Source organism: Elgaria multicarinata, chromosome 1, assembly GCF_023053635.1.
Source record: "Elgaria multicarinata webbii isolate HBS135686 ecotype San Diego chromosome 1, rElgMul1.1.pri, whole genome shotgun sequence".
NCBI classification, from domain to species: Eukaryota; Metazoa; Chordata; class Lepidosauria; order Squamata; family Anguidae; genus Elgaria; species Elgaria multicarinata.
The window spans coordinates 149,117,419-149,145,242 of record NC_086171.1 but is presented as its reverse complement, the minus strand read 5'-3'; the positions used below and the strand labels follow the sequence as shown (position 1 = coordinate 149,145,242).

General features: G+C 38.2%; 1 protein-coding gene across 1 annotated transcript in view; it reads right to left on the bottom strand.

The window, feature by feature from the left end:
* The window catches only part of AGBL4 (AGBL carboxypeptidase 4), a 957,560-nt gene that overhangs the window by 895,255 nt on the left and 34,481 nt on the right, over positions 1-27,824 (bottom strand). Inside the window, exon 3 of the mRNA XM_063136171.1 lies at positions 13,045-13,169. Coding sequence (XP_062992241.1) covers positions 13,045-13,169 — 125 coding nt within the window. The remainder of the gene's footprint in view (positions 1-13,044; positions 13,170-27,824) is intronic.

The following is a 27,824-nucleotide window of genomic DNA, read 5'->3' as shown; positions in this document are numbered from 1 at the left end:
ATGGGGCATAAATGCCTTGATGACTTTTAAACTGCTGCTCAGAATTTCACCAACACAATGGAAGGCACACCTCCTCGACAAGCCTGAATGAAGTACGGCAGTAGTTTTCCCCAGAAGTTGAAAGGAATATATGAAATGCCCAGCCACAGCTTGGAGAAAAAAGTACAAAGGTGTCAGTTTTCAGCACTTTTTAACTTGCTTTATCTGTGGTCATTTGTATCAGGTTTGTTTAAACTTTAGAAAATTCTAGACCTCATCAGGTAGATTATGGGTGCCGGGTGTCATATTATTATCTCGACAGGAGTGCTTTTTATAAGTAATAGAATGTTTAGGCTTACAATTAAGGAACTTTAGAGGGGTGTGTGTGACTCATCGTAACTAAAGGGGCAAAGGAATCTTTTTTTCCTTTCATTTTTTTAAAAAAAGTGTTGCTACTCCATCTCTTTACTCTTTACTCTTTGTTGTTTAAATAAATAAATACACAAATAAATATTATCATCATCAAGTAGAAATTATGTGAGAAGAGTGCTTGGTAGATGGGTTCCCCACCCCCTGGTGATCTATGTAACGAAGTTTGTATGTAACGAAGTTAGCACAGGGAAGCTCCATGGACCGATTTGATCTACTGTACCCGCTGAGGGTGGAGTCCATAGACATCTCAATATATATTTCAGCTATTCAAATATAAATATTACTCAAAACATTGAAGAAAATCCTATTGATTTAAACAGAACTGACTTTCATGTAACCTTATTTAGATTTTCAAAGACAGACAGGAACCTGATCAACATTTTACTATCCTTGCAGAATTGTTACTTAAAATACATTTGAAATCAGAATAGTAATTAATGAGTTCCAAAATGAAATATCAAAACAAAACATCACTACAAGCTTTGTTTAGAAAGTGTTTTAATATATTCAAATACATCTGAAATTATCATATCATTAAACTAACATACTAATATTAACTTCTTTTTTGTAAAATACTTTATTTAGGTTTAAAGTAAAAGGCCTGATATGTTAGAATTAAGGCCAAACCACATGGAATGCAGTTCTTACTTCTATTGTTACCCCTGCACATCTAATACTAAATGTGCGGAGGGGAGGGGAGAATTTAGAACTGGAAAACAGCATAGAGGAAATAGTTAAACAACTCTGGAGGCCCATGTGTTGGTTTTTGGTTTTACTCTCACCTGTGGTTTGGCTATTGAAATCATGCTGATCTTCTTATAAAAGTAGTTTTACTAAAACAAGTAGAGATGTTTTAACTTCATTCTTTCTAGGTTAATATTAATTTTATAAAATTGGATAAACTATTTCTTTGCATAAAGTATATTCTGCTGATGCTTAAATTTGCATTTTCATTAGATCTCAACATTCAGCACCTAGTGTCATAAATTTGTTTTTGAAATTCTTTAATTCCCTTGAGTGTTCCAACATATTGAATGCTATTTGCTTTGTATTATGTTGGCAGCAAATCTGCAGTGAAAATGCTGTCAATATATATTCATAGCTACCGTTGTTAACTAAAAGCAATATTGTTTTTCCATTGTAAGCTGTCATAAATGTTTGGCACCCTGTTGTGTAAGCTAAAAATGTCAAAGAAGGGAATTAATATTTTTTTAACTGTGGTGATACCATGTCAAGTTTCCTGCATTAAAAGACATCCTTTTTGTATAAAGCCTTATGATTTATCAAGAAAAGGTGATCTTTTTCATACTATTTCAAAGTTAGAGTATTGTGTCTCAATGTATATTAGTAAGGGTTTTTCTTTCAAGTGTATGATATGACAGCAGAGCAATATTGCAGCTATCTTCATAAAGGCTTTACAGTTATCCATAAGCTAAATATTTAAAAAGTAATATTGTAAATTTGGGAACTAAAATTGTAGTGCTAAACAAATAACCACTTTTGAAGACTTGTATCCAAAAATGTAAAGTCATGGTTATAAATGACTTTTATAACCCTAACCCCACCCTTAAGCCCTATGCAAGCTTATGAAATTAGGGCTGCAATCCAATACCCACTTAACTGGGAGTAAGTCTCATTGAGTTCATGTAAGTGGATCAAGGATTGCAGCCTTAAACTTAGGGTTGTTTATTTAAATAATTATATCCTTTGGTCTAAATCATTTTCCTACAGCAACAGTTGAGACAAATTCTTAAAATATTTTAGGAAGTTAGTATAGGAATAAAAAGTATTTTGACTCCTTAACTTACATACAACCTCAGCTATCAAATTAATAAAGACTTCTGATTTAAATACCAAAAAAAAACCCTCCAAAGTGGAAATCTTCTCTACTATAAACAACATAATGGTCAGCTTTGTTAATGAGAATAAGAAGTTGTTGTTGTTTTTCAAATGCAGAAAGAATATAATGCATTTATGGCCAGAACTTAACATTCTAACTCCCTTCATGTCAGATCTTGGTTTCTAAAAATATAAAACATTCTAACTCCATGTCAGATCTTGGTTTCTAAAAATCTTACTATGCCTCCTCAATTTCATCCTCAAAATGCCACCCAGCAGAATTATTCCGGGTGGTGAAGAGCCTGTTGGGAGGAGGCTCGGGCTCTGGGAAACCAGAATTGGAACCCTCGCTAACCTGCTGTGATAAATTTGCTAGGCACTTCGAGGACAAAGTTGCTCGTACTCGCTCGGAACTTGATGCCACAGTTATCGCAGAATCTGGGAAGGTGTACAGTGCTCCATCTAATCATGTTTTTTGGGATGTTTCAGTTGTTGCAGCCTGATGATGTGGACAAGATGCTTGAATCGGTCCGTCCCACTACATGTAAGCTTGACCCTTGCCCATCCTGGCTAATTCGATCTAGCAGAGGTGGATTGGCTGGGTGGGTCCAGGGAATGGTAAATGCCTCCCTCTGTCAGGGAGTGGTGCCTGCTGCCTTGAAAGAGGCTGTAGTGTGCCCTCTCCTGAAGAGGCCCTCCCTGGACCCAGAGGTATGTGAGAACTACCGCCCCATTGCTAATATCCCCATTTTGGGCAAGGTGTTTGAGCATGTGGTGGCTGGGCAATTTCAGACGTGCTTGGAAGAAATGGATTATCTGGACCCATTTCAGTCTGGTTTCAGGCCAGGGCACAGCACTAAAACAGCCTTGGTGGCTCTGACTGATGACCTACTCCGGGTGAAAGACAGGGGGAGTGCTACCCTGTTGATTTTCCTGGATCTCTCGGCGGCTTTTGATACCATTGATCATGGTATCTTACTGGGTTGGCTCTGCGAGATGGGAGTAGGAGGCAAATTGGTAAGGATATGCAAATCAATGCAGAGCTGAGCGTGAGGGTGACTGATAAAGATATGCACATTTCAAGGACGAACAGTGAGTGGGATTAGTAAATATATGCAAATTTCAGGACAGAGCAGTAAATCAAAGGGGGAAATTATGCAAATTTCATAGCAGTGGAGTTCCAAATGTGTGCACTTGTGCAAGACCGAAAAGTGGGCGGGGGGAGAGAAAGGCTGCAAACATGTTCAGGACACTCTGGTGTTCTTCTTCTTGATTTTTAGGAGCACGGGGTGAAAGTCACTGACAAGGGATGAGGGAGGATGGCAGCTGCAGTAGCGAGATTGTGAGGAGCAGCAGGGGATTTTGCCACTCTTGGCAGGCAGCTCTCTCTGTTCCCAACAAACCCATGATAAAGTCGCCCTAATGGGTAAGGACATCACAACAAGCCACCCTGAAAACAGCCAACATGATCAACCGAACAAGCTATGGGTTTTCAGGGTAGCTTGTTGGGGGAAAACAACCCACGATGGGGAAAAACACACACACTGGGTTCAGCTGTGATGACAAGCTACCTTGAAACAACTCACAAGGATAACCTACCATGGCTTATCATGTCATTTGAAACTTAAATCAATGTATCTTTCTCCTTTTTTAAAGTAACCCACCCCTAAACACCTAATCCTCTGGGGTCCTAAACCAGAGTAAACTATGTATTCCACTGGTGGGCATGCAAAAAAAATTGTATGCAGCTGTCCATATAACTGCTAGGATCTTTGGAGTAGGGGACAAATCCAAACACTGCCATTGAAAGAAGAATTTAGCATGACATATCTAATCTCTCCAAAACTATGTATAGGGAAACATAATACAGACACTTTCTGAACTGTCCTTTTTCCCAATCAGATTGTGACAATGGAGCAATCACTGGAACAAATACAATGTTGATCTGTGAGAGTTCACTGCCAGGTGGCAGGTTATGGCTGGGAGGAGATGAAGGAACCACTTCCTTCAGTATTCTCTTTCTTCAACTTTGTAAACCCCCAGGTTCCCTACATTCCCTGAATGTATCCGCCCCACACAGTCTGAAAACTGCAGCCTTAAACAAAACATTTCTGCTCGTAATCACAGCAATAGCTACCATCTGCTTTCAATAATGAGCTCCAGTTCACTAAGCTCATTATAGTTCCAAAATAAAAATGAAAAGAATTGAAGTAGTTCCTCAATATATATGAAAGTTTGCCTCATCTTGGTGCTTTAAGATATATTTTTTGACTAAAACTTACAGGCCTGCTTTGTAGCTGGTAAAGATCAATACAGTGACAATGGCATTGCTGGTCTAGATGTAAATGAAGTTTGTGTCTGCATTGTAGGACATTCCAGTTTTATTTTGTACTTCTAGCTTCACATTACTTATGGCACATTTGCTTTCTGTTATTTATTCATTCATTGAATTTCATTCATAATTTTATTTATATTATACCTGCATAGATCAGGAAATACCTGGTCAATCTCTTGAATATGTGGATGGGATATTTTCTTATACCAGGCTTCTAGAAGGACTGTTATTCATTCACTAATCAGAATTATGCAAGTGCAATATCTGCAACATTGAAATTCAATTATCATTACAATCTTCAAATTTCAGTTCTATCATTTGCAAATTTGTGGTGGTGTACGGGGGGGCCAGCGTTCACAGGGATGTAGCGCTGGCACATTCTTGTGTTGTCTCGTTATTTCGCCTTCCAATTCCGCAATTCCCTGTTCCCTTTGAGTTTAGCTGTAATCCTCACAGTAGCTGCAGGGGAAGGAAATGACTATTCCCAGCAATAATATGTTCTTCATTATGATGCAAAACATTTTGAGGTAGTAAATTACTTAAATAGTAATGTGAAGGACCTAGAAAAAAAATTGGGGAGGGAACCGGGGGGGGGGTGTTCAGTTTTTTCTGAAGCCTATTTTATTTTGTTTTTCAAAAAAAATGGAAAAATTGGGGGGGGGAATGAAGAAAAATGGATTATGCAATGTTTTATTTTAGCATGATGAATAAAATGTTTAAGACAAGGTGTTCATATATTTATTTCTCCAAATGATTTCTAAAAACTACGTACAGTATCAGATTACAATTTATGTGCACTGAGGACAAGCAAGTCCTAGGTTGAAAACTGAGACTACAACTCTCAAATGCAACAGCAAGAAGCATTTCTGCTTCTAGGGGGCACTGCCACTGAAACTGATAGTATTAGCTATAGCTCAGAAAATGAGTCTGATTAAATTTCAAGCACATTCATTGTACATTTTTCTCAGTTCTTTTTATGGGAATGGGTGCTTTACGTCTGCTTGACACTGTGGAGGACTAGCGGAGACATAAATAATTTTCTTTGTTAATAATGTTGATGGTTTTGTTCTGTTGTTGTTTTTAATTGTTTTTTGCCTGCTCCACATAAACTGGCAAAACAAAAGAGGTTCCTTATAGTTCAGATGTTCATTACAGTTCAGGAGCTTGTAGTTCCATTTGCTACCCAAAAAAAGTAAAAATTTAAAAAAGTAAACTGAATTTGTAATAATTGTTTGGATGCACTGTACTTTTAATATACTAAATGTAATAATTTTATGTCAAACCAAATTGGACTTAATTACATTTTATGTTCCTAAAGTAACAAAGTGACTTTCAAACTGTAAAAAGTGCTTATTGCATTTTTTTTCAATTTTTCTGAAAATTTCTGTTTTCTTCTGAAACCCCCCAGGAAAAAAAATGGGTTTTCCCCCCATGGCTTCAAAATTTCTGGAAATTTTACATCACTAGTCTTCAATGGGCAATTACAGCTCATTAGCTTTATAAAAAAATCTGTTCCTGGTGGAGATGAAAACTGCTAGAATTGGTTTATTGATATGTATCAACAGAGCAACTTGAATTTTTGGACTTGGGGGTGAGACTATGGGGACTGTCATGATGAATTTCTGTACTTCAAAATTTACCACTACAAGTGTCCTGTTCCACAAGGCGTCAGTGCCCTAACAGAGTCCAAAATATTGTTAAGTCAAATCCAAGGGTCAGGAGCCAGAAGGTTGTGAAGCCAAATGCCGTCGTCGAGTCAAACCGAAGGTCAGGAGCCAGAAAGTTGTGAAGCTAAATGCCGTCATCAAGAGTATCAAGAGAAGAATGTGGGCTAACAGTAAGAAGGGAGAAAAAGAAAGAAACTGCAGGTTGCTATGTAATAGGCTATACAACAGTCTTCTCTATACACTGGATTTCTCTTGATTTTTTTATCTGGTTGACAAAACGTAACATTAAGTGTGGGAACTTGAGAGGTATGCTACAAATAAACAGAAACAGGTGTCACATCACTTATACCATGATAATCACAACCAAGTATTCCTTTTGTTTACAGTATTTAGAATTCATTTTTGACATTTTGATTGACAGATGTCATCATGTTCAGAAATGACACCTGGCTATTTAGATTCTGCTCAACAAACATCAGCATTACAATCAGAAACATAAAATATGCTTGTTGTAATTTCATTAATTTGGCAACTGAGATATTCTTACAGATATTACAAATTAAGTGTATGAATTAAACACATTTTTGTCTATCCATATTAATTATATTCTAAAAGCTTAAACATGTTATGGCAGCTTAAGATCAAATCAGCACCTCAATGTGTATTAAGCATTATATAGTACTGAATCAAAATAAATATCTCTATTTGAAAGGTTTACTATTTGGAAGAATCATCCTTTATTAATTTGCTTTGATAGATAAACAAGGTAAAGATTTCCAAAACTGCTATGTATTTTCTGACAATGATATATGTAGTTGATTTTTCTTTATGAAAATATGAGGAGCACTTATAGTTCTCACATATCATTGCTTTGTCCCAGATTTTTAATTACATTTTACACAGAGTATCAAGCAAGTAATATAATAACCTACTATATGCATCAGTTCAGGAACAGACGGTTACAAGGGACAAAACTGCTGATAATGAACATCTAATATCACTAACATATCCACCTATACTCCAATGCCCATTGAGACATAATAATTTAGTGTAGTCTAAAGCAACAGTGGGTTTTAAAAAAGTTGGTCTCAGGACCACACTGAAAAAACATTTTTATGTATATGCACGCTGCATCTTACTCATACATATGAGAGAGAGAGAGAAAGAAAGAGAGACTAAAGCTTCATTCACTGAATCATCTATAGAGGTACTTTGCTAAAATACAGAAAATTAAAAATTGATACACATATTAAAACTAAAATGGACCACAACATTTTAATGTCTAAGAGATGAAACATCTCCCTCACAACAATATCCAGCAGAGCACAAGACATGCCATACATGCACCATAAAGAATGTGCTACATGAGCTCCACCTTCACATAATTTAAAGATGTTTGGATTAAGGGAGGAAACTTGACAGCATTTATTAGTACAACATTTCCTGAGCTGTGGCTGAGGGGAGTTGAAGTCCAAAACATCTGGATGGCACAAAGTTGGGAAAGACTGTACTAATGTATACATAAATATGCATACACAAAAACCAAAAATTGACTGACATTTAGTATAGTCATATACTTACTTTCATATAAACTCCTACATGCGCGCACACGCACATACACATACACACACACACACACACACACACACACACAGGGTATACAGGAACAGGTCCTCTTTGAACAGAGAGTGACAGAATGAAGCTGAAGAGAAGGCGGCTTTTAGGTAGTAAAAGTAACAGAAATCAGAAGAAGGGATCTTACCTCTCTAATGCTACCTTCCAATCCCTCCCAAAGTTCCATAGACCCTACTGAGCCAGGCCTCAGCCACGTCCTTTGTAGACCATTGACTTATAGGAGTTGTGGTGATGTGATCCCTCCTTTATGGTGGCTCAGCTATTGCACCATTATATGTTTTGCAAACTGTTAGCAGTTCCTAAATATAATAAGAGTCTAACCACCTTGCTTTTAAGAACTTTGTGGAATTAACTTCAATTGAATACAATTAGGGTTGCAGACTTAATTGAACTTGTTAGTAAATTTCTCAAATATAATGAACAAATATAGGGACAATTCAGCTTTTTGTGAACTATCTTTACAGATTGCTGGTGAATGAACACATATTTAAATATTTTCCATATTAACACAAGCGCTGTCTGTGGAAAGCTTGGATGTCAGGAAGAGGTTAGGTTAAACCTTTTCCCCTAACATGATACCTTTCCATACGCAGGGAGTTATTTACATGGGTGTACAGTTAAATATAAGTTATATAGGCACTAAATAATTATATGCTAACAAATCAAAAGCAAACAGAGTAGGTTTGATCCAGGCTTCAGAATCACAATCAGAATAGCTCCTTTCTGTCTACTGAAGTCTTTTGATCCAGTAGTGGAATCCCACTGGTGGAAGATAGGCAACGTTGGCCAGTCCACCAGCACTATCTCCCACACTGTTCCCCAACTCTACAGATCAGATTTTCAGTGGGTGCAAGGAGACGGAGGAGGAAAAGGCAATCAGCAATAGTTGCTTCCTTCTCTTCTGCCAGCAGGAGCATCTCCTGAGCAGAACCCTACTCAGGGGATGCTCCCACCAGTGGAAATGAAATATGGATCCAAGTCCAGGGGATTACTTGGGAAGAAAGGAATCGTCCAAAAGGGCAAACCAAAAGAGACTTCATGGAGTTCAACCCTTTGCCAGAAAAAAGAATCTACCCAAAGCTATGCTTGTCAAAAGACTGTAAACTCTTAACTATGGACACGCTTGAATATATGGTTGAAAGTGATCCCATTATGACTTTTTAAAAAAAGAACAGGACAGTCCTTGGAGGTCCTCTAGATACAAAAATCCCCATACTTCATCAAACAAGGATGAAAAGGTAGGATTTGTTTTCTTTACATTCTCTATGCCACATCAATAACAATAATGAATGTAACATCAATAAGTAAGCATATTATCTTGAAATAACACAGATCTATTTGTTTTAATCACACATTTATGCCAAATGTGCATTTTCTTCAAATTTTGATTGTTCAATTATGTATTATATTTCAATAAAATTAAATATTTAAGTTGGAATCCTACACACACATGCCTAGGAGTAAGTCCCCTTGAACTCAGTGGTGCTTACTTTTGAGTATAGATGCATAGTATTGTGTTGATATGTAATGCTTAAATTACACTGGAACAAATGGCTTTAAAGCATGTGTAATTATGAATCAGAGTGCAACTCTAATGTTTTCCAAAAAGGGTTATGATAGTGTAATGAGAATTTTATAATCTGAAATAAATCACTTAAAACTATTTTATGACCTGTTCAAAGTACAGTAAAAAGGCTTTAAAAATAATTTTCTTATACGACACAATATAATTTATGTTAATTATATTGTGTCATATAAAAAAATTATTTTTAAAGCCTTTTTGTTGCATCAAATGGACATTGTACATTTGATGCAACAATCTGTAACATTTATTTCAAACACCAAGGTTGCAATGTCGGGTGTTGTCCTGCCCAAGAAATTGTTAAGATTTGATTACATTCATGTAAGACTCATTTTAACGGAAATTTGAGAGATGAAAGAGGAAGATTGCAGGAAGACACATTATAAAAACAAATCTCACAAGTCAAAGTTAATAGTGAACCATTCTTTTTCATGTACACAACTACGAAAACAAATATCCTGTGAACTCTGGATATATATTGTATCTCTCCATAAGATCTCCGTGCTCAATGAGACAGGTTCTCATTTATCTCACAGCTGTATAATTTGATCATTGTTGACTAAGGTACAAAATAGGAGTCTGGGACTGATCATCTATGGAGCACCAGACAGTCTGACAATAGATCCATGTTTTTTCTTGTAACATTGAGAGTCATGATATAAATTAGGAATACAGATGTTGGCATTATGACTTCCATGTCCTGAAATGATTTTTTTTTTTTTTAGGATAAACTTTTTCAGATAAAACAAAGAGTCTTAAAGATTAGCAAATTTATTATGGTATAAGCTTTCATTTTCTAGTCTTTAAGGTGCCACAAGATGCTTTGTTGTTTTTCATACAGCAGACTAACCTGGCTACCCCTCTGGAAATTTTCAGATAATACATCATGATATAAGAATCCACTATAGTAAGCTGAAAAAAATTTGTGGATTGCAGTATAATTATTACTGACATAAAATTATTGTATTTGGTTCCTTAGGAATTAATCATTTGTCATGTGCAATCCAAGGAGAACTTTACCCTTCTATGCTTTGCTTCCACCACCTTCAAAACACTTTCTATAACTCATAACCACTGGATGAGTATGCAGGAAAACTTGCCCATTGTTAACATGGAAATGTTCCCTTTTTTAAAAAAAAAAATCAAGCTGAAGATTTTATGAAAGGACAGCATTATACCTAACATGGTGTCTTTGCACTAAAAGTCCTGCTAATTAATTTTTAAAAAACCCAAGGTAAAACATCTAAAGACAGTGCAAACAGAGGAAACCACAGAAAATCTTTAGAAGGATATTCATATATACGAGTCATTCAGAGATCCTTTTAAAAATGTTACTGAAATGTTTGTACCAAGATAGCATTCCATCAGTGCTCAATAATAAATACATGCTTAATAACAAATGACAAAGTGCACTAAAATCCCAAGAAGCATATAAAAGAGAATAGTAAACATGATCGGAGGTGACCAAAAATGAACAGGATACAGTCCCCATATTTTAGCTCCCAATCAGTATTGAAACGGCAGATGAGTGGATTTTGGAGTTCTCTCATACTCAACAGAGCATAGCGAACAACAGCCGTGGTCATGGCAATGTAACCCAGGAGATGCTGGACTTTGAGAGCCATGGTAGATCTGCCCATCTGCAGCTCTGATGCCAGAGCACTCAGCTCCATTACCCTTGTGTCGGGTAAGAAAGAGCAACTGAGTTGAGAGTCCAACAACGCCTTGATGAATTGGATCGGTAAATCCTGCGACTTCTCCACATTGATATAGAGTCCAAGATCCTGAAGGAGATTGCAGGTCACCCCTATTAACCAGAGAAGCTGATTTCTCATTGAAGCCACCAACGGCCAATCATCTATGTACGGGTATACCTCCCAAATTTTTGTGAACCGCCCAGAGAGCTTCAGCTATTGGGCGGTATAAAAATGTAATAAATAAATAAATAAATAAATAAAAAAATGCCTTGCAGTTGCAGATGGGAGCAGACCAATGCCATGTACTTTATGAATACCCTCAGGGCAGTGGCAGGACTGAAGGGTAGCACATGGAACTGGTAGGCATCAGTGCCAAAGGCAAAGCAGAGGTAGCATTGGTGAGATTCCTCTATGGCAATGACCACTACCGATGGTCACTGTCAATCCTGAGAAGTCTGTACCGAGACTAGTGGAATGGTCAGCTCTTTGGCCCTAGTTGGAGTGCTGGCCAACATAGCCTATATGGACTGATCCTAGTCATGAGACAGTTGTGCAGAGTCAGAAAGACCAAAGCTCAATCACGAGCAAGGTCATGCGACTCTTTAAAAGTCTTTTTCTTCTTTGAGCATGAAAAAGGCAGGCCAGCCTGTTTAGAGACCTCCACTTTTTTTGTTAGTCGTTTTGACAGTATAGGCATCAAAGATAGGCCCAAGTGTACTAAGTGGAGTACGACACTGAAGGGATTATAAACCCAACACTGTAGCAGGCAGGTTGTGTGAGGGCAAGACTGGTGGGTTTGTCATATCTTTTGGATTCTCAACCAAGTCCAGCATCTATTTCCAAAGCATGGCTTTTAAATGATCTGACCTCCTCCTCCTCCTCCTCTTCCTCCTCCTCCTCCTTCTTCTTCTTGAAGGCTCTGCAATGCAGACAAGCCTCAACGGTGTGCCTTTCACCAAGGCAGAATGGGCAGAGAGTGCCCATCGAAGGGCAGCAGTTTTGCCCCGCAGTGGGAGCACTTGTGAAATCGAGCCCTGAGGGCCATACATCCATGAGGGTGATCATGAAAGTTGCAAAAAATTAAATGAAATAAAATAAAACAAGATGAGGACAGCTAAAAATATACACTTTGATAGTAGAAAGACCAAAAATAAATAAATAAATAAAACCTCATCTTTTGACCAAAGATTCGTTAAAAGAGCAAACGATCAAGAGAAGCTTCCTCTGAGGTGCAATGGCAGTTGAAAGAGAACTGAGGGAATAAGTAGGAACTTGCTAGGGACATGTGCACTGAAACGATGGGGGAGAGGGTCACATCAAAATTGCTCAGCTATAGATACTTCCCAAATCAAGGCACCACGCTATTTGTGTAATGCATAGAGAACACGAAGCAGAATTATGGGACAACCAACACTGAAAGGATGGCTCAGTTAATACAATCCACATAAAAGGATGCTGATAATACATCCTAAATCCTTTTGTAAAGCATTTGGGGGTACACAGAGCAATCAACAAGACGTCTTTCCTCCTGGGTGCCAGGAGCAGAAACTGCTTTAGAAGGTGATGTTCACTTATCTCCTAGACAGTTTATATACCGTATTGATCTGAGGTAAGATACTAGGAGTAAAAGGCTAACAATAACCACAGCTTGAGGCTTTCAGGCCCAGTTCATGCGCTTCTCTGCCCAAGTATCTTCTGCAGTCCCAGACACAAGAGGGGATACATCTTGCCATTTGAAGGACAAGGCTGTTGTCAAATCAATGTGCACAATTTTAAAAACAACACTATGTTCGCAGCCAGAAAGCTAATTATCTAGAGATTCAGATGTTTAATTCTCTGGTAAAAGTATAGTTCAATTTTCATTTAAATGGTTCTTACCTGTGATTCTTTCACATTTTCAACTGTGAAGTTGAACCACACTCGAAAACGTGGATTACAGGTGTCTGGTCTGATGAACAGATCATATTCAAACTCTGTAATGTAGTCCACACGTCCCAGGTTACCTAAATATATGCATATAAATATATTGCAAAACAAAATGTTATGAAGAACACTTGAAAAAGTTTGCATTTAACACTGAATCTTGTGGGATGAATGCTTTTGGCCTTATAGAAGCTAAACATGTCATGAAAATAGAGGATGGGGGAGAGCTAACAGCAAACAAATAACTCAGTTTTGCATAAAAAATAAGCTATTTGCTTTGCAAAGCTTCCCAATGTTTGGCCAGACAAGTTCAAAGATTACACTACTCTTTTTACCCCAAGGCCTCAGCGCTTCATGGGTTTATTCACCTTTTGGTGCTTAGGAGTGCTTTTAGAAGATGCTTTTATTGTGCAGTCAGCCTGCTACATACATGGAATTTGTCTAGATGATATTGCCCTCCATTTGTAATCTCCAATGTTTCCCCCCGCCTCTTCCCATCTTTTTTCTTACCAATGAAAATATGTTAAGGGAAAGATGGAGTAGCTGTACAATGTGATTTGATTATTAGTGCTAGGAGCTATCAGTCTGGAAACACGCTAGGTTTGCCTTACCTATTATATGTGTCCAAGACCTGGACAAAAACCAGACAAACTAAAAGCACATTCCATACATGTGTAGAATCTTGTTTTACATTCTGAGAAGTAGAAGAACTTCTGAGAGAAATTATTTTAATTTGTAATGCAGACAAGTATTATGAGTTAGGCAAATTCATACTCTAGATCAGGTAATTACAACATTCACTAACATCGCTAGTAATAAAGAACCATTCTGTTGGTGGAAGTAATTAAATGGCCAAAACTTCACATTAATTAATTGTAAGGATCATAGGCACTTTGTACAGACACAAGGCACAGCTTGTGACACTAAGTTATAAAGCAGTTTTTAAATGAAATATGGTTTAGCAGTTACTGTGGGGGGTTTTAAATCATGTTTTAATCTTCCTGTCACCTATTAATTTTAATACAACTATAGAAGAACAGCATTGAACACTATTAAACAACAACTAAAGCCCAAGCATCATTTGTGTGTCTGAACCTGATTGATTGGTGGATGGATGGAAAACAATGTTTTGATCACATTTGAAAAGTAGTAGAAAAATACTTCTTTTACCAACCTAAGTTTTAGGTAACAACCAATATTAATCTTCAATAGAATGCATTATTTTTGCTTCAGATAAATATACAGATGATCTGTTCACTCTTCTAGGATTGAACTAACCATATTTTAAAAGCCATTTAACATTTTTCTTTCCCAAGATTAAAAGTTTTATTTATTTATTTTAAAAAACATTTTCTACATTTATAACAGTGATTGCTGGTGGGACAGAGGATCATAGAATCATAGAATCATAGAATAGCAGAGTTGGAAGGGGCCTACAAGGCCATCGAGTCCAACCCCCTGCTCAATGCAGGAATCCACTCTAAAGCATCCCTGACAGATGGTTGTCCAGCTGCCTCTTGAATGCCTCTAGTGTGGGAGAGCCCACAACCTCCCTAGGTAACTGATTCCACAGGATGGGGTCACCAGGAGCAGAGCCAAGGGGTCATCAGAGGTGGACCCAAGGATCCCCAGCCCATGCCAAGGAATAGAGGAACCGAGGCACATGAACTTTAAGATCATGAGTGCAAAGCGGCAGTAGGGAGAGGGGAGAGATCCACACAGCTACACAATAGCACTCCTTTGGACACATGTGCTCCTGTTCCAGCAACAACTCTCATTGCACAAAGAATTGATAATATCATGAGTGCAAAGTGGCAGGAATCCACACATTGCAAAAGTGGACACTGCGAGAGCAAAGCTGAGTGCATAGGGGTGGGATGGTATAATAATAATAATAATAATAATAATAATAATAATAATAATAATAATAATAATAATAGGCTCAGGATTACTCAGAAGTAAGCATGGGCAGCAGGTTCTTCTGGGAACATCCAAAATAATAATGATGAAACACAGCCACAAAAAAGCACTCCTTCGGAAATTGAAATAAGTAACTTTAAGGTCATGATTGCAAAATGGGGGGGGGGATCCACTCATTCCAGGCAGAACTCTATGTACCCCTGTAAAGGAGTGGTCCTCAGACTGTGCATTTACTAGGCAGGTAGAAGGGGTTAAATGGTTTGGGGTAGTTTTAGCATGACACTTTTAAAATGAAGACGAGAAGGGAGCTGGCTTGAAGATGTAATGGCTGGACACCTGGAGATGGGAATGGAAAGATAGTAGGGACCTTGGCACCAGAGGGGAGCTCTTTTATCTGGGCTCAAGGCCATATACCAGCAGGGATGGCAGGAAGGAGGCACTGCAGCTGGAGAAGTGTGAAACTAGGCCTCCGGGGCTGCGCTGAAGGGAGGGGGGACTATGAAGAGAGATGGGAGCATGAAGGGTTTAACGTTTGGAGGATTCCCCCTGGTCTCTTGTCTTGTCTTTCCTTACGGTATAAAGGAAGGTGTCCATGGCTGGCTCAGACTGCAAGACCCTACTTTGGAGTATGTAGGTAGACTAGCTAGGTTTTATTGTTTTAAGGTTACTGGGTTTCCTATGCTATGCATGCAGCATGTGTATTTTATTTTCTTATTCTTCCCACAACCCCTACACTTACTTGTAAATAAACCCTTCTACCTCAACTGTTTGTGCTATCTTTTTGCCACTTGGGTCAGTGCTAAATCAAGGTTTATGGAGCCAGAATTCTGGTGTTCTTCTCAGAGGGTTCTGGTATCTGGGGGCCTCTTGAGGGTGGTAGCAGCGGGGATGAGAAGGGGCCAGCTAGAGGCCCCCCTCCCTTGCCATACACCCCCACTCCCAATCCAGTGACATATACAAAGCAAAAACACACACAGCCACCTGACACAGAAGACATTCACACACACAAACACACAGCTGCCACCCACAGAAGACACAGACTCACAAACCCCATTCACAGAGACCCCCCACCCAGAACACACACATAAAATACCCACATAGAGAGCAAACATCCACACACACTTTTTTTTTTTTAAAGGTACTCCTCCCTTCCCCTGGCACACATCCCCTCACTCTCCATTGGGGCCACTGCTGTCTACTGGTGCTCTAGCCTTTGAAAACGGTCCGGAAACTTCAACTGGTGCAAAACAGGGCAGCAAGGTTATTAACAGGGACTGACCGGCGAGATCACATTACGCCAGTCCTTTTACAACTTCATTGGCTGCCAGTCCAGGTCCGGGCCCAATTCAAAGTGCTGGTATTGACATTTAAAGCCCTAAACGGTTTGGGGCCAGGTTATCTGAAGGAACGCCTCCTCCCATATGTACCTACCCGGACCTTAAGATCATCTACAGGGGGCCTTCTCCGTGAGCCCCTGCCAAAGGAAGTGAGGCAGGTGGCTACTAGGAGGAGGGCTTTCTCCGCTGTGGCACCCCGGTTGTGGAACGAGCTCCCCAGAGAGGTCCGCTTGGCGCCTACACTGTACTGCTTTCGTCGCCAGCTGAAGACCTTTTTATTCACTCAGTATTTTAACACTTAATTTTAACTTAAATTTAAATTTTACTGTTTTAACTCTGTATTTTAATCCTATATCAACTTTGCTGTGTGGTTTTATCCTGGTTGCGCTTTTTATACTGTATTTCGTAATTGTGTTTTAAACTGTTGGGTGTTTTACTGTGGTTTTAATTTTTGTGAACCGCCCAGAGAGCTTCGGCTATTGGGCGGTATAAAAATGTAATAAATAAATAAAAATAAAATAAATAAATAAACAACACAGGGAACTGGGCATATTTAGCCTGGAGAAGAGAAGATTGAGGGGAGACATGATAGCACTCTTCAAATACTTAAAAGATTGTCACACAGAGGAGGGCCAGGATCTCTTCTCGATCCTCCCAGAGTGCAGGACACGGAATAACGGGCTCAAGTTAAAGGAAGCCAGATTCCAGCTGGATATCAGGAAAAACTTCCTGACTGTTAAAGAAGTACGACAATGGAATCAGTTACCTAGGGAGGTTGTGGGCTCTCCCACACTAGAGGCATTCAAGAGGCAGCTGGACAACCATCTGTCAGGGATGCTTTAGGGTGGATTCCTGCATTGAGCAGGGGGTTGGACTCGATGGCCTTGTAGGCCCCTTCCAACTCTGCTATTCTATGATTCTATGAGGGCAGGCACAGAAACAAGGGATATTTTTTAAAAAAACTCAATTAAAAAACTGGATGCCCATTTCACAAAAAAAGTTCTGTACAGGCACAGGAGACTCAAACATATTTATTTATGGGAAACAGGGAGCGTGTTTCTTACTAATGACCTCCCTCCCCGCCCCCTCTACTACCTTTTAAATTTTTCTGAGTCATTGGGGGAACATTTGGAGCCTGTGCAGCCACTATACATGCTCTATAGCCTTCATGAAGGCATGGAGGAAGATGAGGAACCAAGTGCACTCTGATTAAACAGCACTTGGGGTCTGGGGAACTGGGAGAGGCAGGGAGTCACTACTCCATCGCCACTCATGCATAATATCAGGCCACTCCTGATCCATAACACAGCTTATTCCATTTTTATAACAAATCAGTAAGACTGACTTTACCCTCATTACACTTCCATTAGATTTTGCTCATCCTTGTATAATGTTGTGAAACATAATCAAAATATAAATATTATGAAGTAATATAAATAGGACATCCCTAGTATGTATGTGCAATATATATGAAACTAAATAGAAACTATTATAAGTTTTATTTAGCTTACAATATGGCCTTAACTCTTCATAAAATATTAAACCATAGTGCTTCCTAGATCAGTTAGAGAGGTTGCATTTCAGGAAGAAAGAAATCCTGTTCAAGTAAATGCTGGCTGTAGTTTTTAAATATGCCAACAATTATCATAAAAATGCAAGAAAACAAAGATATGTTAAGCAATCCTAAAATCTTCTTAAACCACACATTGTGCTTTTCAACAGAATTTTTTAAGATGAAAAATAGACCTTGAGGGTCTTAGACAAGCCTCAGGCAATATAAAGGAAAAGGTCAAACACACTGTTAAAAAGGACTGTTATCTTCAGAACAACAACTTATCAGCCAGCTTGCAGCCCTGCTTATTTACAGTTATTGGTCCCAAAGGAAGTACACTTCAACACAGGCCACGATTACTTTGTAATGAGTTTGCCAGAAATGGTAAAGGAAACTAATTTGTAACAATGTGCTGTTTCTTGCACATGAACTTTTGCAGAGACTTTTTTTTTGTCCAGCAGTGAATAACTAACTTCAACACACACACACACACACACACACACACACACACACACACTAACAAGCAGTGAAAACAGAACTGCACTCAAAAGACCAACTTGCAGGCATGAATTTGTTGAAATATCAGTAATTATCTCTCTCAGCTGTCCATTACACTATTCATGATGATGATCAATTCCCCTGTGGTGGTTATACAGAATAAGGATTTTAGGGGAGGAATTTGCACACACAAATTAACACCATTTGGAAGAAAATAGGTTGCACCTGTCACAGATTAGTAACAAAAGGTCAAATGCCCCTTTTGCACTTGCAAATTGTGTGCCTTGCTTGTAGGAATATAGTTTTGGTTTGACTAAATAGAGAAAAGGGAGAACCATGGTAAAAGGAAAGCTCTCAGTTAATCCATTCTTCGAAAAACACATGAATAGAAGAAGCCAAAGCAATCTTGGGTAGGTGTTGTTAGTGCGTTTGGTCAATATATTTCAAGGTTTTGGAATACTATTTTTCATCTGAACAATAAAAATATGGGCAAGAAGACAATAGAAAATCATTAACACACTTGCAGCTGCATTTTAATCTATTCAAAAGCCTTAAATAAAAATAACCTGGGTACAGACCTGAAGAATTGCATCATCTTACAGCCCTTGCAACCTGAGATCAAGTCCAAAATAAGCAAACAGAATTAATCTATGTTTTCAATTACACTTTTAAAATACATTGAACTTTAATGTGCATTGTAGAATAGGAAATCAGCTAAATGCCTCAGTAACGATAACACAACAGAATGTAAATTCTAAAATGATTTTGTACATATACTCTAAGTTAAAGAGAACTTTCTCAAAAAGCCTTTTTCCCGATAAAAGGATTTTCTTATAGTACCGGTTTACACATTCACATTTTAAAATTGTTTTTGCTACTGTAAGAAGATATATAAAATGCTGAGGAGTAATCTAATACAATCTTTTAGATAATAGATCTATAAAGAGGAAGAAAATAAAGAAAAATACCTCAATCAAGAGTCTGTTTTACAGATTCTTTAGAAACCAGGTATAAAAGGGCAGACATTCTCTGTGTAAGCAGTCTGAGGACACAGAGAAGTCCTCCTTCATTATCACCACACCTTCTAGAGATGCATACAGTATTTTCTGAACTTTTTATTGTGGCCCAAAAGTTATATAACACCTTATGAACCATGCACAGCCAAGCTTCTCATAGACACACAATTTGTACATATATGATCCAGGTGGACACCCAAGATCCTCTCCTGTTTGGCTCATCCTCTAGGGCTTTCCATGTATAATGTCACATGTATGCATATCTGGAAATGATCATGCTGTATTTGTCCACAAGTGACGTCAATATGATTCTTTTATGAAAAGGTGCACAATTCTTATATGAGGCACTGTGTATTGTTTGGTGCTCAGAAAAAACACTACTTCAATTAACTATGCATGCACATACATGTGCAATATCACATGCCTCCATATCTGAAAACAATAACCATGTATTAGCCTAGAACTGATGTAAATTTGATTCTTCTCTCCTCCAAAAAGTGTACAGTTGGTTAGCTAAGCCACTGCATTACGCAATAGGTGACATTACTCAGGTATACTAGAAGGCACTTCACAAGGCACAACAACGCAAAAAGGGCAAAGATGTTTGAGGGATCAGGAGACTGCTGGACAACTGACAATGGTACAGCTGAGGCGTGAAGTTCATGGGCAGGGATGTATTCGAATACAAGTCTACAGAAGGGCCAATAGGGATGAAGAGTTTGTGTTGGGTCCAGAAGCAGACAGAATACCAAAGACAGAATTTAAAAAGGTGTATCATCACATAGTCAAAATAATGAGAAAGGTGGCCATGTTTTTCAGCAAACTTCAGAATAGAATGGAGAGGCAATGTGATATAAAGGAAGACGAGAGAATAGAAGGTTGCATCAGTTAGGGGCATGAACCAGTTTTCAACTGAAAGAAACAAAAGAACATAAGCAAAGCTGTAATGGATCAGATGAGGCCTATCTAGTCCAGTATTATTTCCACGGTGGCCAACCAGTTGCCCCAGTAAGAAGCACATAAGCTGTACCTTCTGCATCCTTTGTTGTATTTTTTGTGGAGGAGGGGGTTGTTTCTTTTTGTTATCTTTATTTGGGCATGACTTCCACTTTCTGAAAGAAGCCTTTCCCCCACCTCTAATAACTTCCTTGGCACAGCTCGTTATCCATGCTGATGACCTCTTCGATTTGGTAGAACCTTTCCCAAACTGCAGTATACAGTAGAGTTGAGCTTCTATTATTGTGTTCCAAGCATTCTGGGAGATTTGACCCTCTTGACTGTCCCTTTCAACTTCCTTTTTAACAAGTTCCTCATTTTTTAACAGTTGCCTCTTTTGAAGTCAAAAGACACTGTGTTGACCTTCCATGGCTATTTTCCACTTATATATAAATTAATAAATGTAATAGAACTGTGGTCACTATTTCCAGTCAGTTCAACGACATTCAAATTTTGCACTAGGTCCTGGGTGCCACAAAGGATTAAGTGTGGAGTCACCACCCCTATGGTTGGTTCATGGCACAGTCATTTAGGATATCTAAAAATTCTGCCTCTTTGTCATGACTGGAATATGCATTTATCCAATTATGTGAGAGTATTTTTTAAATTGTTGTTGTTCTGCTACATCATCCTGAACTTTTTCCCCACCATACAACAAGAATAATAGAATACACCTTAAGTACACATCAGTGAATAAGTCCATCCCTTCTCTGGAGCACTTGAATAAGGTATGTACATTTCTACACTCACTTATATCTAAAGTTACCAATAAACAAGTTATTGGGGGAAATGAATATTTGGATATATTTCTTCACATCTACAAAAATTAATGATGTCCTTTTTTTTTTTTACAAACTGATCCCCTTTGTCTTTTTATGTTGTTGTTGATGATGATGATGATGAGGATGATGAGGATTTATTACATTTATATAGCAACCCATAGCCGAAGCTCTCTGGGCGGTTTACAGTTCTTACATAATGTGTATTTTTCCATAATAGCAAAATACCATATTTTCTTCAACCTCTCTTCCCTAGAAGATGTTAAATGTCCTCTCCACCTTTTTGGATTATGGGAGGGTAATTAAAATCACCCATTACTACAACCCTACTTCCTTTAGATGCTTCTCTAGGGTGACCATATGAAAAGGAGAACAGGGCTCCTGTATCTTTAACAGTTGCATAGAAAAGGGACTTTGAACAGGTGTCATTTGTATATATTATTATTATTATTATTATTATTATTATTTATTTATTTATATAGCACCATCAGTGTACATGGTGCTGTACAGAGTAAAACAGTAAATAGCAAGACCCTGCCGCATAGGCTTACAATCTAATAAAATCATAGTAAAACAATAAGGAGGGGAAGAGAATGCAAACAGGTACAGGGTAGGGTAAGCAGGCACAGGGTAGGGTAAAACTAACAGTAGAAAGTAACAGTAGAAGTCTGCACAACATCATGGAGAACCTGGTGAAATTCCCTCTTCATCACAACAGTTAAAGGTGCAGGAGCTATACTAGAGTGACCAGATTTAAAAGAGGGCAGGGCACCTGCAACTTTAACTGTTGTGATGAAGAGGAAATTTCACCAGGTTCTCCATATATACAAATGACACCTACAGAAATTCCCTTTTCAATACAACTGTTAAAGATACAGGAAACCTGTCCCTGTTTTCATATGGTCACACAAGCTTCTCTGTTATAATTTTTCAGTTCTAGATAAGTAATTTGAGCAGTTTCGTAATGGCCCTTGTATGAAATTATATATTGTCACTTACAGTGATTTTGAGGTTTTTAGTTTGTTTAACACTATACCTTCTTAGAAGTACAGAGCAGCAACACATGAGTATGCCCTTCTCTGTCCTTCCTATAGAGTTTGTATCGAGAGATTATTAAGTACACACCTATGATTATGTCCAACAAGCAGACAGTCATACATGTGACTCTGAACAACGCAACGGATAGCCCTCACAGTCGTGCTGATGTACCAAATCACAGCTATATTTGTATGGTGTTTGTTTACCTGGAAAGCCAAGTTATTTATTTTAGAAGGGAAGAAAGGTCGCCTGCCCTGGGTTCCTTGCCATGTTTCTAAATTCACCAGTGTGCTTAATTTCTTATTACCTTGACATGTTGCCATTAGAATTCCCCCTCATGCTCATAAAACTACCAGTTCAGTGGACTACCAGATAAAACTCTGTTTGCTGATCTTGTTCATTCACTCTGATCACAAGCACCATAGGACTAGCAGGCTACTTTGTATTCCTGTGTAGCTGCTGGCCTCACCCTCTAATGATTTCAGTGATTCATCACCAGCAGCAGAAGTCCCTCCCACCAGAATCATGTGCCAGAGCACATAGCAGCAACTAGGGAAATAAACCAAAGTCACACAGTCTGAATCCAAACAGTTCAAAAAACACTAATCAGCCCAAGCAAAAAGCAAAAAAATTCACTCCTCCTCGGCCTCTTTTACAGCTCCCACAATAAAACTCCCTTTGTGCTGCTACTGCTTGCTCTGGATCAACCAAGAGGAAGGGCCTTTTTTCTTTTTCTTTTTTGCAATGATATGACTTGGTAACTGAATAGAGGGAACAAAAGAGAGAGAGGAGTCAAGGACAAAGCCAAGGCTTCATGTATGTTCAGTAAAGTGGGTGGTGACATCAATTGATTCAGGGAGTATAATAGGAGAAGAAACATAAATATATTAAATTTGAGACAACAATAAAAACCTCTAAGCAAAAATATCAGAAAGGTAGCTAGAGATGCAGGATTGGGTTGGAGGAAGATTTGGGGGTAGAGAGGTAGAGGTCCATGCCATCGCTATATCGGTGGTATTGAAAATCACGGGAATTTGATGAGGTCACCCAACATCAGTGCATAGAAACAAAAGCTGAAGAATAGATCCCCAAGAGACCCATTTATACTGCATCCCTCTGTTCCAGCAAAGAGTTTGTGATTGAAAACAATTAAATTTTGTTTTTATGCTTCATATATTGTAAAACACTAAAATATCATATGGTATTGAAAAAGTTACACTGGACTGAATTCTTTTCATAATAGATCATTTTTTCCATATATATATATATATATATATATATATATATATATGGTAAATCTCTCTGCTCTTCTTAGGTAATATCTTCAATTCTTTATTCAGACTCAAAATGCTATCTGGTTAGTGTGATACTGTTCATACGTCTCCTCTCAGAAAATTCCCTGATAATGTTTAAATACTGACATTTTGAAAGATGCCAAGATATCTTGGTCTTCTCTTATGATTAGACCATTTTCAAGTTACTAGCCTTTTCCTATTATTTCATTTTACCAAATGCAAAAGCATTTTCTTTAATATCAATATATTTCAGTGTTTGTAGCAAATTAAACATTAATCTTTCTCTGCAAATGTCAAGTGATATTTAAATGTTTTCCTGGCAGATAACCGATTATTAATATTAATGCAATGACACTGGAGTTTTTGTAGTTTCTTTGATATTTACAAAAATACTAAAAATGTCAAAAAAAAAAGTTCCATAGAGTCTACCATCCAATCCCCATAAGTATGGAAGGGAAAAAGAAAAAACAACAGCCCATCTTAGAAAACTGTGTTAATAGCATAAGGGGGGATGAAAGTAAAGTTATCATCACTTATACATACATGTATAAATTCCATATGCAGAATTGCCTTAGAGTGCAACCCTACAGTCCCTGGAGAGTGCTCAGGCACCATAGGATTTTATCAGATTTTCCCTCCTGAAGCCTTAGCCACTGCTTTGACTTGAGGAGGAGGACTCCAAGATGCAATCCCTGTCTCACTGCAGCCACAGCAGAAAAACTGCAGCAACTGCTTTTTGTGACCCCAATGCGGCCTCGGATTACCTTGGAAAAGTAAAAAGGGGGCATTCTGGTGGGCGGGGAGAGAGCACAGGAGGAGAAGACAGGATACACTCTAGCCTATGGCTTCTCCAGCTCTAGCTCCGATCCCACCCCCCACTAGCATGAATCCACCAGGCAGGCTCAGAAGCCCATCTATTGGGGGAGGAGAATTAAAAGAAGAATGGAGATGTAAACATCACCTCTGTCACTCCTCCTGCCCGGCAGGTATAGGAATCTTGGAAGCCTCTATGATAAAAGATCTCTATCTAGTGGGCAGCAACCCATTAGGATTCAATTCTAGGAATGCAATTCTGTGCATGTCTACTCAAAACTCTAATCAAGTCTAATCAAGTCTAATCACTCTCAGTTCAATACAGCTTACTCCCAGGTAAGTTGTACATAGGGCTGTTGACCTAGGGCCTTGCTAGACCAGGCCGGCCTGGGGCCGGATTCCCCTGTGCGTTATGTGGACGCACAGCAGGGAAACCGGCTCTCAAAGCGCGCTAAGGCCTCGTCTAGCAACGCCCTTACTGAACTCCAGTTTAATTTAAGTCCTCCTTTTCAATTCAAAGACAGTTCTAGTATCATGAAAGACCCATTGTCTCATAATTAGCTACTGTTACACTAAATAAGAATAAAATCTGATCAGCAATCTATATATTCAACGTCATAAATCAAAACAAAACAGGCTTCATATACAACTCCACAAAAAAAATCCAAAGATGACGATGAAAATGATGATTTAATAGGTTTATATACATCTCAGTATATCTAAAAATATCTCTAAGACACATAAAGTTTAGAATTGAAGCCCAGTAGCCAAATCCAACATTGCAAAATTATTTAAACCACCACCTCCACACACACCTCCCTTTGGCAGGCTAGATTTATCTCTGTATTTTATAGCCCTATAAACACAATTTGCTGTTTAGACACAAATGCAATTTCAGCACCAAGGACAACACACCAAGGCAAATAGCCATGAATGTAGTATTATTAACTTTAGCAGAGCAAAGACAAAATTAACTATTCTATTTTTATTCAGTTGCAAGGCCTGTGAGGCATGCCAATATAGACATAGAACACAGGTTAAACACATTTTAGTACTTATAAAACAAGCACCCACATTATAATGCCACAACCCCTAGGCATGTTTACTTGGAGGTAGGTCCCACTATATCTAATAAGGCTTAGTGTCAGATATTGCATAGGGCTTCAAACACAAAGATCAATATCTTCATGACTCAAAGTTCTATCGCCAGTCCAGTCTTCTCAGTTCTTTACAGCAATATCAGGATGGGATGCCTTTGATGTGGAATTAGGATGACTGTTGGAGACCGACCTTAGCAGACTAGTTTGTGAAAGGCATGTAGTACACACCTGGCCACACACTCACAATGGCCATCAAAGCCCAGTAAGTCTGGCCTCCCACCCAAGGCATGCTGGGAGTTGTAGGTATAAGCCTATGTTTTTTAAATTAAATTCTTTAAAAATACTTAAAACCCAAAAATTCAGGTTTTAAGATTTTTCTGGAACATTGTACACAAAGACCTATCAGCATGCCAAATTTCAAGCTTTTACCTCATGTGGAAGTGGGTAAACATTTCCGGACATACAAACCCACACAAATATTTTCACTATACTACACTAATGAGAACTTCTCTTTTCTATGATATGTTCAAGATGGTGCATAGCAATGACAAGCAATAATGTACACTTGGCAACTGATTTAAAATGTGGTTAGGCTGCAATCTCGATGGTGATGATGATAGAATTATTATTATTATTATTATTATTATTATTATTATTATTATTATTATTGGTTTATTATCTATGGTGCCTTGAGAGGTTCAGCTATAGGGCACTTATGATGATGATGGTGATGATGGTGATGATGATTCCACCTAAATTGCCCTCAGGCCTACAATCTTCAAACCATAATACAAAAGGAAAAAGGTCTGGAGAAGGATGAGGAAAATGATCAAATTAGGAACAAAAACTTTCCATTACATAATTAACTGAAAGAATGGCCACTGGGGTGTGGGGGTGTGGGTGGGGGAACGATTCTGACAGAGACTGAGTCAAATGGCAGTCCCAGCCAAGCAATGGAGTGGGCTGTGCTGCCTTATCTCCCAATCTGCTTCTGCCAGGCAAAATGGCTGCTAAAATGTGACAGTTGCCTAGCCACTCTGACATCTCAATTCTCTGGTAAAGAATTCTTATTTCAGTTAGAGCTGAAATAAGGTATATGACTACAGCACCCACCCACCCACCCACCCACACACACACACACACACCAATATCTATGCAGACACACTATTCCATCATTACAAGCATTCCACAATTACAAATCTTCAGAGTTAGGCAGAATTAAATTAAATTTTTCCACATTAATTGGTTGGTGGCACGGGCTGTTTGCATTCTGCACAAAGGCAGATAATCAAGATCCTCAATTACCTTTCTATCAAATAGATTAACTTCAAGAATTTATTCAGACCATGTTTTCTCTGCATTTGAACTAGAAAAGACTAACATAGTAACTGTGATTCCATATATAAAATCCTATGGCTGACACTTGTGGAAAATAATCTATTATTCTGGAGGCACAGTAATGACAGCAGAACTAAATGGCTTTAAACATTGCAATTCCTGCCAAATTCCAAGCCATTCAACATACACAGACCAACAACCACATTACAATATTAAGCTAAAATATTTTTGTATAACAATGCACAGAGTACCTATTCTGCAGTACAGTGGTAGCCCTGAAGAGAAAGTGACACTCTCTTTAGCAAAACAATTGACATCTATCCAGAGTACTTTCCAGTCATAATTAATGTCTCTTCATGCACTACTTTTTATTTTGGCTGGGGGAGCACATCATTTACAGCAACATTTAAAGGCCTATTCTTTATTAAAATCAACTGTATATTAAAAGAATGCTGTTGTGAGTTTTGTATCTCATAGTTGCTACAGCAAGATCATCCACCTAGGATAACAATCACCCCTTTTCTTTAAGACAATGGTTTCATAACTTTGCTAAGCATACCTAGTACATAAGACCATTTATAAAGATTGTTACTGTGTGTGTAGGAACTTCGGAATGAGCCACAAATACAATTGCTCATACAAACCTATGGAGTCTGAAACATGGGGAGATGTGGAACTGCCCCCCCTCCTTAAATGGCACACCTGGCACCTCTAAAACAATCTGATAGTGTACTGTATTGGTGTATTTAATGTACCTAATTGCTGATCTAAAAATATGGTTAGAATTTACATTTTAAATGTGATTTTTAGCAGAATTCTTCAAAATATTAGTTTAATATGATAGGTTAACATTATAATTTAATATCGTATTTTAATAGTGAACTTGGGCCAAAGTCATTTTACATTACAACAACTTTAAAACTCTATTTTTGAGAAGGCAGAACATATCCAAAGAAAATATAAACTTCTAGGAAAGCAGGTCAGTAAATCATCCACTCCTACATAACTTAATATGCATTAGCTTATTTCACAGATCAGTTAGAAGTCTGAGCT